The 15921-nt window shown below is 37.3% G+C and overlaps 1 protein-coding gene across 1 annotated transcript in view; it reads right to left on the reverse strand.

Moving 5' to 3' along the window:
- Positions 1–15921, reverse strand: part of gramd1a (GRAM domain containing 1A) — a 29989-nt gene that overhangs the window by 6435 nt on the left and 7633 nt on the right. Inside the window, exons 3-15 of the mRNA XM_077720377.1 lie at positions 14236–14388; positions 14127–14173; positions 9651–10066; positions 5115–5331; positions 5024–5044; positions 4862–4946; positions 3767–3870; positions 3563–3658; positions 2406–2486; positions 2048–2166; positions 1687–1975; positions 743–896; positions 526–672 (exon numbers count right to left, since the gene is read on the reverse strand). Coding sequence (XP_077576503.1) covers positions 526–672; positions 743–896; positions 1687–1975; positions 2048–2166; positions 2406–2486; positions 3563–3658; positions 3767–3870; positions 4862–4946; positions 5024–5044; positions 5115–5331; positions 9651–10027 — 1690 coding nt within the window. The 5' untranslated portion in view covers positions 10028–10066; positions 14127–14173; positions 14236–14388. The remainder of the gene's footprint in view (positions 1–525; positions 673–742; positions 897–1686; positions 1976–2047; positions 2167–2405; positions 2487–3562; positions 3659–3766; positions 3871–4861; positions 4947–5023; positions 5045–5114; positions 5332–9650; positions 10067–14126; positions 14174–14235; positions 14389–15921) is intronic.

Raw genomic sequence — 15921 nt, forward strand, 5'->3', positions numbered from 1 at the left:
ATGATTTCTCAGAATACTTCAAATAAATCTCCAAACATACCAAATTGTGTTCCCCTTTTCTCCCAAAATAAAATCTGGAACTAAGGCCGTCCCAAAAAATAATATATATATATTTATTACAAAAAAATTCTCACAAATTCTCAACAAAAAAAATACTTCTCAAAATACTTCAAATAAATCATAAAATGCCAAATTGTCTCCTTTTCTCCCAAAATAAAATCTGGAACTAAAGCCCCCCAAAAATATATATATATATTTATAACAAAAAAATCTCACAAATTCTCAACAAAAAAAAAAGACTTCTCAAAATACTTGCCATGCCAAATTGTGTCCTCCTTTTCTCACAAAATAAAATCTGCAACTAAAGCCTCAAAAAAACAAACAAAAAAATAATTGGTCCCTTATTTTTCTCCCAAAAAATCTGCAACTAAAGCCCAAAAAATAATAATAAATCGGGTTCAGAAAATGTTTCACCGTGGCTCTCTCCATGGATTTATTTGTGCGTGTGTGTGTGTGTGTACATACCAGTAAAATGTCGCTGCGAGAAGAGATGGCGAATAAAGTGTGTGTCGGCAGAGAAGAGCAGGTCGTGTAGCTTGTCCACGCTCATCCGCACGGCGGCGTTGACGTGCAGGCGCCCGTTCAGGTCGGCGCAAAAGGACTCCACCTCACCTTGAAGGTTGCCATGACGTCAAGTTTTCAATCAATCTCTTAACGTTTCCATCGGTTGGCGTACACTCACCCTCCTCCTGCGTGTCTGACGAGTTGCTGGGGTCGGTGGGCAGGTCCTCGTCGTTGGTGGCGTCCAATGAGGAGAGATTCCCCAGGCTGACGTTGGGCAAGAGCGCCGAGTGATTGGTCAGCTCGAAGGGACTGTCCCCGCCCTCCTCGAGGTTCTGGTGGGAAAGAGCGTGGTCATGTGACTTTTAAAAGGATGGGAGTGAAAGTATATAAATCCAGACATCAAACACAAATAATGAGATTGTCATATTAAATAGCATTTTTTTTTTTAAAGATGGGGTTAGGTCAGGAATTAGCAAGTCGTGACTAGCAATATACTGGTTTCCACATACGCAGCAAAAGGATTTTGGCATGGTTTTTTTTGTTTGTAGCTTTATTAACTGATTTTTTTTTTAAATCCTATTATTTTTATTTATTATTATTTATTCCCTCAAATAATCCTACTAAAAATTAGGACACTGATCTATTGATCTATCAATTTGATTCAAGTCAATTCAAGTCACGTAAATTCAATTATTTTCAAGTGAATTCAATTCAAGTCAATTCTAGTCACGTGAATTCAACTAAATTCAAGTCAATCCAATTCAATTCTAGTCACGTGAATTCAAATTCAATTCTAGTCACGTGAATTCAACTAAATTCAAGTCAATTCAATTCAATTCAAGTCAAGTCAATTCAATGAAGGTCAATTAAATCCAATTAAGATCAAGTCAATTCATTGAAAGTCAATTAAATTCTTCAATTAAATTAAAGTCAATGAAAGTCAAGGAAAGTCAATTGAATTCAAGTCAATCAAATTCATGTCAGGTCAGTTCAACTCAACTCAAGTCCTTTCAATTCAATTGAAACCAATTCACGTCAAACCAATTCAATGTTTCTTTTTTTTTTTAAAAAGGGCTCAAAGCGGATTGAACAATCACATTTCCCCTCCCAACAACCACTCACCGAGGAGATGTTAGTGGGCGCGCCCGACGCCGCCGAGCCGTGAGAATTGGTCGGGCTGGGCTCCGGGGGGTCGGAGCTGAGGCGGCAACTTGACGCCGAGGGCACCTCGATGGGCAGGCAGACGCCGGAGACGGGCGGGGACAAGCCCACCGCACCGCCGCTGGTCGTGGACGGCGGGCTAGCCGGGCTGCAGGGCACCAGCGGCGGCGGGGGGGAGCTACCCGAGGAAGGGAGCGAGGTGGAGCTCAGTTCCAAAAGGTCGCCCACTGACACCGACTCCTCTCCGGGCCTGGCGAAATAAGTCAATGGACAAAATTCTCAAAAAATCCACAAAATCGGCATTTGGTTTCTAGCCACTCACAGTAAGCCGTTCATGTGTTCGGCGGTCGGCGACACGTAGTCGTCGTCTTCGCTAGTCAGGCCTAGCTCGGTGCCGTAGCATTGGTGCACAATGTGCCACAATTCCTTGGGGGACAAAGACTGAAGGAGAAAATGATTGGTGTCATTATCAGGGACCCATACCACCCTGGTAACAATCTGTTCCAGCTACTGCCCTCTAGGAGACACTATAGGTCCCACAAAGTATGGATAAATAGGTTTAAGGACAGTATTTTTTCCCCATATACAACTTTCAGTAGCACGACACATGGTCCCTTCTGTGTAATAACTTTGGGGTGAGGTAATATGAAAAAAATGTTGGGGAATTATTATTATCTCACCTTGTCCATCAGCGCGTTCTGCCACAGGCGGAAAATCATCATGAAGCTGCGATCCCGCGCCCCGAAAGAAGTGAAGAAGTGCTGAAAATGACAAAAGGGAATGAAGAAAAAGGGATGGTTAACAGACTAATGTGGCCGAGTCAGCACCTTTATTGTTTTGTTCATTTAGTTACCATATTTTCAAGACTAGAAGACTATTTTGTAGAAAATGTAAGACTTTTAAGTGCGCTTTATAGTCCTGAAGTTACAATCCTAATTTTTTTTAAGGCGTACCCTCAATGAATGACTTTTTTTTGCATGTATAAAGCACACTGGATTATAAGGCGCCCTGTCTATTTTGTAGACATTTTAAGACTTTTAAGTGCGCCTTATAGTCGTGAAAATACGGCACGTTTTTTTTTATTTATTTTTTTAAAGGCACACCCTCAATGAATGACACATTTACATTTTTTTCCATATATAAAGTACACTGATTTATAAGGCACCCTGTCTATTTTGTAGAAAATGTAAGACTTTTAATTGCGCCTTATAGTCCTGAAGTTACGATCCTAATTTTTTTTTAAGGCGCACCCTCAATGAATGACACTTTTTTTTGCATGTATAAAGCACATTGGATTATAAGGCGCCCTGTCTATTTTGTAGAAATTTTAAGACTTTTAAGTGCGCCTTATAGTCGTGAAAATACGACACGTTTTTTAAATTTATTTTGTTAAAGGCACACCCTCAATGAATGACACATTTACATTTTTTTCCATATATAAAGTACACTGATTTATAAGGCACACTGTCGATTTTGTAGAAAATGTAAGACTTTTAAGTGCGCCTTATAGTCCTGAAGTTACGGTCCTAATTTTTTTTTTAAGGCGCACCCTCAATGAATGACACTTTTTTTGCATGTATGAAGCACACTGGATTATAAGGTGCCCTGTCTATTTTGAAGAAAATTAAAGACTTTTAGGTGCGCCTTATAGTCCTGAAATCACGGTCCTAATTTTTTTAAGGCGCACCCTCAATGAATGACATTTTTTTTTGCATGTATAAAGCACTCTGGATTATAAGGCGCCCTGTCTATTTTGTGGAAAATTTAAGATTTTCAAGTGCGCCTTATAGTCGTGAAAATACGGTAATGTGTGTGTGCGTGTGTAAAAATGGCCGACCTTCTCATTGTCGGTGCTTATCTGGATAGCATTTGGAATGAGTTTGGCAGTCTTCTCCTTGGTCATTGAGGTGACGTCTTTCAGCAGGATAGTGATCTACAAAAGCACATAAAAAGCCATTTTTAATAATATATTTTGAAATCATACCCCGTCAACTCAATGAATGAATGAGGAGCGTTAGTACAAAACGGGTCGGTTGCTGACCGTGGTTTCCCAGCGGAATATGTTGCTGTAGAAACAAAGCCAGTTCTCCGACAGATAAAGACGACCTTGGAGCAAGATGTCCTTTTGCAGAGCGCACGAGTAATCTATGGAGATATACAAATAAATACATTCAGAAAAAAAAAGACTAAAATATCAGCAACAAACGTCCAAATCTTGAAAGACTTTGACCACTTCAAGCTGCTACCGGGGCCATGACAGCCAAGACAAACAGACTCAAGGACAGTTTCTCTCAAAAAGCCATCAAGTGGAGTTCTACACCTAGGAGGACCTGATCTAGAATAACTTCTTATCTTGTACTTGCACTAAAGCTCCATAGGCTGCTAACCACTTTAGTAGTCAGTTTGGATCTACAGTAATCCCTCGATTATTGCGGCTTCACGGCATCGCTGTCATTTTTCTGGGGGATTTTTTTTTGGGTTAATTTAAAAAAAATCCATGCTGAAACTCAAGAGCGGAAGCCACTCCCCCGTCCTTCACTTGCTAATAGAACTCAGCAGTGTAATAAGAAAAAAGTAATAAACAAATATATATTATGATTTATTTATTTTTTATTATAATTTATCAGTATTAATATTTTTATTGTTATCTTTCTTTATTATTTTTTATATTATTATTAGAATGATTATTGGTATTATTAGTATTTTTGTATTTATTTTATTTATTATAATTTTTTATTTTTCATTATAATTTTTCATTTTTATTTTTAATTATTATTATTTATTATTATCTTTCATTATTATATCATTATAATTATTATTAGTTATTATTCATATTTTTTATTTATTATTATAATTATCATCATTATTATATTGATTATTATTTTTTATTATGATTTATATATTTTTTTTAAATAGGGGTGACCCTACTTGGTGATTTTTTTTTACATTCTTATTGCACACCCCAAAGTTATTGCACAGAAGGGATTGTGTGTCGTGTTAACGCAAGTTAAGAGTCATGATTTTAATTGACAGGTATGTATTTGTCTGTTGTTATTATTAGTGCACTTGATGTTGAAGCTTTTTAAAGTAATTCTTCTTGTACGACAATAAAAATAATTGAATTAAATTGACTTACCCACAATGAGTCGCTCCGTATCTGGAAGTTTCTTGAAGATTTTACGAAAGTCTTCGTTTCGTTGCTTGTACGTTGGGCTGAGGACCTAAAAAATTTAAACCAAAAACGTCAACAAAAAAACAAAAGCACCACAGAATGAAGCAATCTAAAACAAATACTCACATTGTACCAGCTTTGCATTTTCTAAAAAGACAAAAAAACAACAATTACAGTTAATAGACATAAATAACACTGATAATAACAATGAAATTACCTTGGCATTGCTCCTAAAATGGCGGGACGCTATCGGATAGGCCGAGGACAGCGAGGACGCCGAGGGAATGGACGGTAGGGGGCTGTCCGAGCCGCCTCCTCCGCTACTTTTCTCGCCCGTCAAATCATGTTCGCTCGCCCGGCTGCCGCCGCCCAACACCCGTCGCCGCAGGGAAGGCGAGCTGCCCGGAGTGCTGCGTGGAGAGTTACTAGCCGTGCTGCAAAAAAACGAGACAAATGTTAATATTTCTTTTAGAAAGACAAACAAAACGATAGGTCGCCATATCAGTTTGAACCAATTTTGACCGATAAAGCAGTTGGCCTCGGTTACAGTCGGTAACGGTCATAACAAATCACTGTGTGTGTATCATTTGTAGAAATTGTGTGTATGTTTCTTAAAGAAAAGGGAGAGGTAGCTTTTCGGGTTGAAAATATGGAAAATTATGATAAAATCTTGCATGAAAAGTTGATTACGGTGGAAAATCGTTGAAAAAGTCACGTAGACATGCTGTAGCTTTTTTTTTAAATAAAAAAAATAAACAAAAACAATAATATGGTACACAGGCCGCCATTTTCTATTTTAGTTGGTCTTCCTAGTACAAAATAATTATCAAAAAACAAAAATAAAAGTAGCAGCTGAATGCTAACATTTGGCGGCACTTCTAAATAAAATTTGTTAATTTTCTTTACAAATTTTATATGTCAAAAATCTTTAATAATTGATAAAAATGCACGGCCATGTTCAGGATTAACCTACCAAAATTAACATGGAAGTAAAAGTAAATCCTTTTAATTTTCAGTTTTGGTTCAAGTAAATTCCCTAATTTTAGCGAAATGTTCCCCTCAAATGTGATTCAATTTTTAATAACAACATTTATCGTGCCATAGAAAAAGGTTAAACTTCTAACTTGAGCTAAATAATAACCAACCTGAACACAATATTAAGCAGGGTTGTCCAATAAAACAAAACAAAAAGCTGCTTTCGGACCACATGGTCACAAAAGAAAACAATGTTTATTATTGTACAAGACTGCGTAAATGGTGACCTTATTCACTAAATACGCTATGTTAAGTGGAAATAATCAGCCACTAATGACCGAATCCTACCACGGTGCCTAGCATTAGCCTATTAAATGGGCTTAGTGATGAGAATCTGTGTCAGCGTTTGTTTACAAGTCGTTCCAACCTCCAGCGAAACTAAACGTCTTATTCAACAACAAAATATACAAAATGTCAGCCAATAACACATAATTCATCTTATTTAATATCACTCTTCCACGTAAATTCATTCATTTGCAACCCACTCGACGAGGGCTAGCAAGTTAGCACCGTGGCTACATTAGCATCAATCTCGTCAAGCTCCGGAGACCCGACAAGCTAGCAAAAAACACGCCGAGAAAGAGGCACGGTGAGGCGGATAGAGTTCTGAACGCTCCCGGTTGAAGAGCAACCGGTTGTGGGTGTACGGAGGCTGTCGTGTTTATTCAGCGGGGAGGGAGGGAGCGAGCGACGGGAGACTGTGACCGGATGACCGCTGAGCGACCGGGATACACATGAACGCATCACCCTCGTTTATTATTATTATCATATATTTTTTCCAATAAAAGAGATTGTATTGAAATGGAATGAAATTACTTCGCTTAATCGTAATTGTACAAGCTTCGTGAGAGAGTAAAAAAGGTGATTATTAAGATAAACGTTCCGTCGAATGACTTACTCGAACATGTCATGGGGCGTTCGTGGTCCCCAACAAAAGTCCGAAAATAAACATACGAGACCCGCGCGTCTCCTCTTCGATGTACCCGAGCTCAAACGATCCTGCGGCGGGGACGAAAAGGGATGCTAAAATCGGACCATAGCGGACAGACGACGGCTGGCTGCATAGGATGAGCCGCCCGCCGTCGGCCTGCCGTCCATCCGTAATCCCCCCTCGGTTTGCAGATGGGGGAGGGGGTGCATTTGAATGCCAGGAGGGGAGGGAGTGGGTTTCAGATAAAACAAACTGTGGCTGGAGGGCATAGATAAGAGAGCATTTCAAGGGAGCTCGGAAAAAAAGGGTTCAAATTTGGTCAAAATGTATTCGACGCCTATCAACGTCAATGGCAGTGAATGAGTTAAACCTGGTCAAGAACAAAAAAAGCTAAAAAATATGACGAGCGTCATCTTCACAGCTGTATTGTTGATATAAATAAAACACTTTCCCTTCTTGATCATTCTCGCTGAGTTGCAAAATTTCTCACAATATTGCAACATGGTTGTGAAAATGACGTTCTTCCATTCAAGTGAATTTAGATGAGTCATGTTTATAAATAGTGTACTTTTTGACCTATTGCATGTTTTTATTAATGGGAAAATCTTTGAATGACGTTTTGACAGTATTTTAACTTCATTTTGGTACCCAAAAATATCGAATGACAATGGCTTGCCTGTCAATCATCGCTAACAAACATTTAAACAATTTAAACAACAAAATGTCCAAATTGGACGTCTTTAACTGTCAATGGGAACTAATGAGTTCCTTTTCAATTAAACTCTTCTCAATAATCTGTGAAATTTAGCGATCCTAGAATCCACTCGGGATTAGAGCACACATCATAATCCAGTAACCTCAATCTCGATGTTTTATCTTCTTTCCCGCCGCGCAACTAGCATTGCGTCAAGCTAACGCAAAATCACGAGCACTTTTTCCTCCCTACACATTAAAAAAAAAACATTAAATTGTGTCAAAAAAGCAAACATCTAGCCCAGGGATGGACAAATTGTCAACTTTTTCCATGCAATTTAGGTAAAAAGAGGGCGCTAATATGCTAATTTGGGTTTATGCTAAAGTAGCATGGACTTCTTCCTTCCTTCACATAAAAAAATCATAAAATTGTGTCAAAAAAGTAAGCATATAGCCTAATGATGGACAAATTGTCAACTTTTTCCATGCGTTTTACGTAAAAAGATGGTGCTAAAATGCTAATTTGTGTTTATGCTAACGTAGCATGGACTAATTCCTCCCTACACATTAAAAAAAACATTAAATTGTGTAAAAAAAAGCAAAAATCTAGCCCAAGGATGGACAAATTGTCAACTTTTTCCAAGTGTTTTAGGTAAAAAGAGGTTGCTGAAATGCTAATTTGGGTTCATGCTAAATTAGCATGGACTTCTTCCTCCCTAGACATTGAAAAAACATTAAATTGTGTCAAAAAAGCAAAAATCTAGCCCAGGGATGGACAAATTGTCAACTTTTTCCATGCGTTTTAGGTAAAAAGAAGGTGCTAAAATGCTAATTTGGGTTTATGCTAACATAGCATGGACTTCCCGTGGTTTTATAGCAGGAAGACCATCAACATGTTAACTGTAACAACATTAAAAGCAAGATGAGATGTTGAGAAAGAGTAGTGGGGAGATTACCCTCACCACACAGAGCCTTCTCTGATTGGGCCTTTGTGACATCATCGGGCGAGAGCCGGAATACCATTGGCCGAGGGTGATGTCATGATTCGAGGGCGAGTAGGGAGCGCGGGAGCCCCGCCTCCCGGCATGTTGTGACGGCTCGGTTGAGTTGACGGTCAAAAATAAGCAAGCGTGTTGTTGGGATTAAATGGGATTAGCAGATTGGTATTGATGCACATTTGATAGACGACACAACGTCGGATTTATTTTCTCTTTGGAGTTTTTTGGCAAACTACATTTTGTTCTCAATACAAGCTGTTTGTTTGTGTTTTTGTTAAACAGATTAGTTTTTGCTCATTTAGAAGCGCTATTTGAATAAATTAAGATTAAATTAATCTTAATTCGGAGGGTATGTTTTACAGGAAAACATTAAAAATGTCTTCTTGGCCCAAAATTGCATTTAAATTGGAATTCTTTTCAAGAACATAAAAGGAATTTAAAGTAATTTGGAGAAATTAAATGATCGTGAAAACTATTATTTTGAAAAACGGCTAGTTGCTAATTCCGTTTGTGGTGTGGATTAACTGGCTAATTTATAAATATAATAATATAATTTTGTTCCTGTTATATTCTAAAAAAATCTATTTTTGTTGAAAACTAGGCACCGCCAAAAAAATTGAAATAAAAATCTTAAATTGAAAAGCAAATGTTTGCAAATATCTGATTTTGGTTAAATTAAAAAAATACAGTAATCCCTCAAATATCACGGCTTCTCTACATAGCATATTTTGTTCTGGATTTTTTTTTTAATTTAATTATTTTTTTAAATATATTTTTTGAAATTCATAAAAATATTAAAAATACACGCTGGTATTAATACTATCACACTTCCTTAATCCATAAAATGTCAAAGAAAAAATATATACACTTTTATAAACTGAGACTATTAACTACTAACATGCCAAAAAAAGAGAATTTAGCCAATTTTGAGGTCTTAACAATCAATTAATTTGATAAAAAATAGTCAGATAATCATTTTTATCATTCACAATATGCAGAATGACAATAGCAAATCCCCTGACCTGAATCCGATTGAGAATGCACTTGTTGAAGACAACTAAAAGGGACAATATTCCCAAATGTCCAGCGCACTAACCTGCAACTTTCCCAGTCTGAATCCCTTCCCAGCAGGCTCCTAAGGGACCACCGGGACCGCCGACTAGGAGAAGGACTACGTGGCCATGACCGAGAAGGTGGAAGAAGGAGGTCCTGACCCGGATCCTCCTTCCTGGTATCAGAGTCCGCGACAGGGGGGAAGGCGGAGCTAATTTCCTCCTCGATTACAATCTGCGGGGTCGCCGGGCGTTTGTCGGCGACCCGTTTTTTGGTCCGGCTTCGGCCGCGGTAGAGGCGCGGGTGGCGGCCGCCGGGGCGGGGGGACCGGGGGCTCGGCGAGTGGGACCAGGACTCGGTGTCGGAGGACGGGGGGAGGACGGTCAGGGTCGGGACGGGGCGAGGGGACGACGTGGTCATCTCGGAGAAAATTTGGTCATTTCACGAGAAGTAAGACACCTGAAGGGGTCAAAAGGTCATCTGATGTCTGACTTGCAATAATGAAACTGTCAATAAAGTCCTCCACTGCGCGTATCGTCGAGCTAGTCTTAGTCTGACATATGGGTGTCAAAGTCGAGGCCCGCGGGCCAAATTTGGCTCCGCGGGATCATTTTGTGCGGCCCGGGAAAGTCAATCATGAGGGACGACTTTCTGTTTTAGGATCAAATTAAAATGGAGTATATTACATTTCCTGATTTTCCCCCTTTTAAATCAATGATTGTATTTTTTAATCATTTTTTTCTGTGTTTTTAGTTCAAAAATTATTTTGTAAACTCTAAAAATATATATTAAAAAAGCTAAAATAAACATTGTTTTAGATCTTTAAAAAACAGAATATTCAGGGCTTTTAATACAGTTCTTTTAATTCATTTGTAAAAAAAAAAAAAAAAAATCTAAATATATCTAAAATCACCCCCAAATTTTAGATTTATTTGATTTCCGCAAAATTGCAAAAAACCTTTTAAAAATACATTTTCTTTGCAGGCATGTCGACCCTACAATTATTTTTTTACCCTATATTTTAGATTGTCATTGAAAAAAAAAACACCCAAAAGTGACCTTAAAAAAATCTCCTAATTCATCCAAAACTATTTAATTCTAATTTCAAATGGATTCATAGGAGAATTCATAATATCATATCATCATGAGGTTGTCAACTCACATTTATAGTGCTAAAAACATATACAAATAAACCAGCATTCTGAGGTTGTATGAAACCGGACGGCACTTGAACGCAACACCACTTCTCTTTTAAAGCTAAACTTAAAAACAACCATTTTCAACCCTTAAAATAACCCTCCACTGGTTTTAATGAGGTTGCCAACAGCACCAACATTGATTTTCTTATTTTAGTCCATAAAAACATGCCTCGGGGGGGCCTAATAGCGGGAAAAGAGGAAATGTGAGAGCGCCCACTTCCTGTTGTGAGTATTAAATAACATTTGATGACATTCCAAACAAGACAGAGATGCGGGAGAAAACTCTGCAAGGTCACGGGGGAACATTCCGGCAGAAGAAAGCAAATGTCTCTAAAAGACACAAACAATGGACGCCACACGCTCCAAAAAAAAGGCAAAAAAAAATGACCTTGACATATGAGTAACTCGAATTTATTATCTTTTCTACGCAAAAGACAATCCAAACTACCCTTTAAAATCTCAGAAACTTGTCAGTTTTTTGAGGAAGTTGCAATCAATTTGCATTTCAATGAAAAAGATTCAAGTGACAAATGTCGCTTTTGTAACGACTCAAACTCTTAAGTCAAGACGCCACTGTATATGCAAGAATTTCAATTTCAACATATAATTTTTACAAAATGGATGTCATTATTTGTCTAAAATTCATAAAAATAACATCCATATATAATCAAAACCTTGATTATATACATCCCAGCAAAAAATATTATAGTTTTTCCTAAACAAATTTTTCAGGAAGTGTCCACCTTGCCCTTCCTCTTAATTACCCCTTTTCAAAAGATGTATACTTGGGTATAAGTGACGTCACACAATGGCTCTGACTACTTCTTGAAGAGGAGAGGGTATTTTATGTTTTCTATATTACTAAAAATTGAAGAAACCTGTCATTTGCATACTTATTTTCTTACAAGGTCACTTCTACACGATGTTATCTTTGCTTTTTAAAAATAATTATTTAAGTTTCATGTTTTATTTTACCTTAAATAACTGAAAAGGCCACTGGTATGCGTGCAACTGTAGTACATACACTACACGGCAACAATGTTTGCTCTCGTGTTTGAACAAGAACAATCTTAGCACGGACTTGTTTGACCAAGCTAATCTAGTAAATAGACTTTACAATCAACGTACATTAAACACAAGCCGCATGCCTTTTTTGGCGTTAAATTCAGATTTTTAACTCGACTTTATGGTCCTACCTGCCGTTGGACGAGTTGCCCCCATTCCGGTGGTCGTTCTCGGCCTCGAAGACGAGGCGAGCGACGGTTCGAGAGGCGATGTTAAAATCCACTTTCTCCACGGAGCACATCAACATGGCGGTGCAGACGCTCGCCCCGGCGAAAACGAGAGCATTCGCCGGTGTTTAAACGTTCGCCGAGTAACACGGAGTGAAAGTTTGGGCCAACTTTTTCTTCTTCAAAGGACGCCGCCGCGTCCGTCGACTTTTCTTTCTTAAGCACGCCGTCCCGCTTCTTTACTAGCCGAAAGACCGAAGACGAACTAAAGGGTGTTAGCTTCTACCATCTTTACAATTAAAACCTATAAATAAAAGATGCTAATTCGAAAAAACGCGGAGAACTGTACCAAATTAAATGGATGGGGGTTTATTGTTGTCGGTAAATGGAGGGGGTGGAAGAGTTCATTCAAAGATCAGGCGGTAAAGAAGGGGGAAATGCTGAGAGGACGAATTAACGACGGTTTTTTTCTTTTTGTAAGTATTTCGTGATATTTACATATTTCAATACGAAATGAATTTATTTGATTACCCAAACATCATAGGGCTTGACACTTTATCATTAGATAAAGTAAAAAGAAAAAAAGAAAACTATCTTCCCTCTGATAAAACTTTATGGTTTGGCCCGGAAAATAACTGTCCGCCGAGGAAGACGAGTTAAAACATTTGTGAAGGGGGGGAAACTCAGCTGTGTATAATTATTCATTCCACTTCTTTGTTAACTTTACTCACTATAAATATTTTTTAGTACTCAACGATATTTATGTATAGTAATATATTATTACATCCCCGTGAATTTAAAAAAAGAATGTGAAATTCGATCAAGTAAAAAGCACATGACGAAGGCAAACACCCCTCTTGTGAACTTTATGGTTCGAGCCGGGAAATAACAGTCCGCAGCAAACATGAGTTTCCAATAGCTATTTTACCAACTTAATGGTTTCGAACTCAAACTAAACGAGAAAATGGCACATTTAAAGCCTTGAAAAAAATGTGATGTCTTAATTCTGTAGTTAACCTATGTTTTTACCATTCAACATTACAATGAAAGACAAGACGTTGAGAAATTATAGCTGCACAATGGTGACTCTTAGTAGTTTTACAAGTGAAATAGTGACCCCTAGAGCTCAACCAGTTGTAGTGCAAAAACTATATTGTAATCGTGATCCTCGTCATGTGAATGGACATTTGCTATCCCACGTGAACAGATCTTCATAAATAGTCTATTTATGATACACACGGATCTTTTTAAATGTCAATACTGTGGTGTAACAATGCCTTTAATGCCGTCGTAATATTCATACAACCTCACAGAAAGAACTTTTAAATATAGTGTTTTTAATAAAGGAAAACGTTGCACTTGTTATAGTATGCTAAATAAGTCATTGTTTTTTTTATCTAATATTTTGATTATTATCCGAAATTAAAGAGTGGTTTCCTGAAACACCTTTCAAATACAATATTCTTTACTGAAAAAGGTATATTAAACATTTGAGCTTTTTCTTCAAACCAAATGTTAGATAAAAAAAAACAATCAAAACCAATTATATTTGTTGACTATAAAATTAATTTTATACCCCATATTTTAGATTTTTATATAACTATAAAATCAAATTACCCCCATTTTTTGTTCCCATATTTTAGATTTATTTGATTTCCTCAAAATTGCAAAAAAAACTTTAAAAAAAATCAAACCTTAAATTAAAAAAAATAACAAAACAATCATTTGTGGCCATGTTGACTATAAAAAAAATGTCCCTTGATTTTTACATAAAACAAAAAACCCTTCAAAATTACAAAAAACATTTAAAAAATCAAACATTAGATAAAAAAACTTTCAAAATTACCAAAAACCTTTAAAAAATCAAACCATTAGATTAAAAAAACAACAAAAAAAACAATCACAAGCATTAACATTTATATCCATATTGACTCTAAAATTATTTTTATCCCATATTTTAGATATGCATAGAAAAAAATACCCCAAAAAACCTTTAAAAAAAATCTCCGTATACCATTTAATTCTCTTAATTTCCATTAACGAGCAGTGGAGGACTTTATAGATTAAAAAAAAAAAGTATCTACTCACCTTCATCCAACCGTCGCATCACTTCACCTTGTCAGAACATCAAAAACCTCCAAAAAAATCAAGATAACTTTACACATTTGGGTAAAAAAATAAATCAAATCACCTTTACCTGCCAGGACGCCATTTTGGAGACTGAACAATGACTTGGCGTCCGTTCTTGCCGCTTGCTTAACCCGGGCTGCCAAACGCCGGGGGGAGTTGCTACACGATGCCGTGGAAGGGGGCGGGGCTGGGCTGGGGGGGCGCGGAAACTGGATCTGGGCTAAAAATAAGGAACATCGTTGGGATGGCGGCGAAAGAACGAAAGAAAACGTGGCGTGGAAGGCGCCCGTAAAAAAAACATGTATGTCAACATGGCCTCGAGTCCAAGGTTATGATGTCACTGGCGTTTAAACGAGGTGGCTAAATCAACATACCCTTGTCGGGTAGTTGCGTCACATGACCAGAACCCTGACCCCCCCACCCCCCCTTTTGCACCCACTGTATGTAAATAAACACAAACATGGTGGCTTTCAAGGCTTGTAAATGTTGTTGGTTTATTTGACTTTGTTTGGGTTACATTTATAGGTTGGGGTCACTTTTTGATCGTTTGGTTTTTCGCATTTGGGTCATCAAAAACTGTTTTTGAGAGATTTTTTTGGGCGTTTTGGGATTTTTGGAGATGTAGGTTTTTAGGCCTGGGTTTGAATTGGGAAAAAAAAATATAGGTTATTTTACATGGAATTAGGTTTGGTGAATGTACATAAAATCTCAGCTGATGGTGAAAAATCTCAGGTTAATGTTTATAAATCTCATGAATAGGTGCAAACTCTCAGGTTAATGTGTTTAAATCTAGTGTAAATGCAAAATCTTAGGTCACCTAATATCTCTAAATTTCAAGTGTAGGTGCAAAATCTCAGCTGTGGGTGCAAAATCTCAGATATCTCAAAATCTCAGATGTTACAAAATCTCAGAAATCTCAAAATCTCAGATAATATCTCAAAATCTCAGATAATATCACAAAATCTCAGATAATATCTCAAAATCTCAGATATCTCAAAATCTCAGATATCTCAAAATCTTAGTTAATATCACATAATCTCAGATAATATCTCAAAATCTCAGATAATATCTCAAAATCTCAGATAATATCTTAAAATCTAGTGTAAGTGAAAAATCTTAGGTTACCTAATTTCTCTAAATCTCAAGAGTAGCTGCAAAATCTCAGCGGTTGTGCAAAATTTCATATGTAGGTGCAAAATCTCACGCTAATATCTCTAAATTTCAAGTGTAGATGCAAAATCTTAGATGTTGCTGCAAAATCTCAAATGTTGCTGCAAAATCTCAGGTAATATCTCAAAATTTTAAGTTTAGCTGCAAAATCTCAGCAGTTGGTGCAAAATCTCAGGTTAATATCTCAAAATCTCAGGTTAATATCTCAAAATCCCAGGTTAATATCTCAAAATCTCAGGTAATATCTCAAAATCTCAGGTAATATCTAAAAATTTCAAGTTTAGCTGCAAAATCTCAGCTGTTGGTGCAAAATCTCAGCAGTTTGTGCAAAATCTCAGGTTAATATCTCAAAATTTCAAGTGTAGGTTCAAGAATAATCTAACTACAAACCCATCCATGTTCCAACCCCCCCAAAAAAGTACACTAACCCTAACATTGACACATTCTCAGTCCCCAGCTTCACAACGACCAAATTTCTTCACGTCAATCAAAGTTCCTTAAAGCTCGTTAGGCTCTCTAGAGCCCAATGTGGTAATAAGTGGGCCACAAAATGAGATTAATCTGGAATATCAAGGGGATAATC

The sequence above is a fragment of the Stigmatopora nigra genome, chromosome 7, assembly GCF_051989575.1.
Source record: "Stigmatopora nigra isolate UIUO_SnigA chromosome 7, RoL_Snig_1.1, whole genome shotgun sequence".
Classification (NCBI taxonomy): Eukaryota; Metazoa; Chordata; class Actinopteri; order Syngnathiformes; family Syngnathidae; genus Stigmatopora; species Stigmatopora nigra.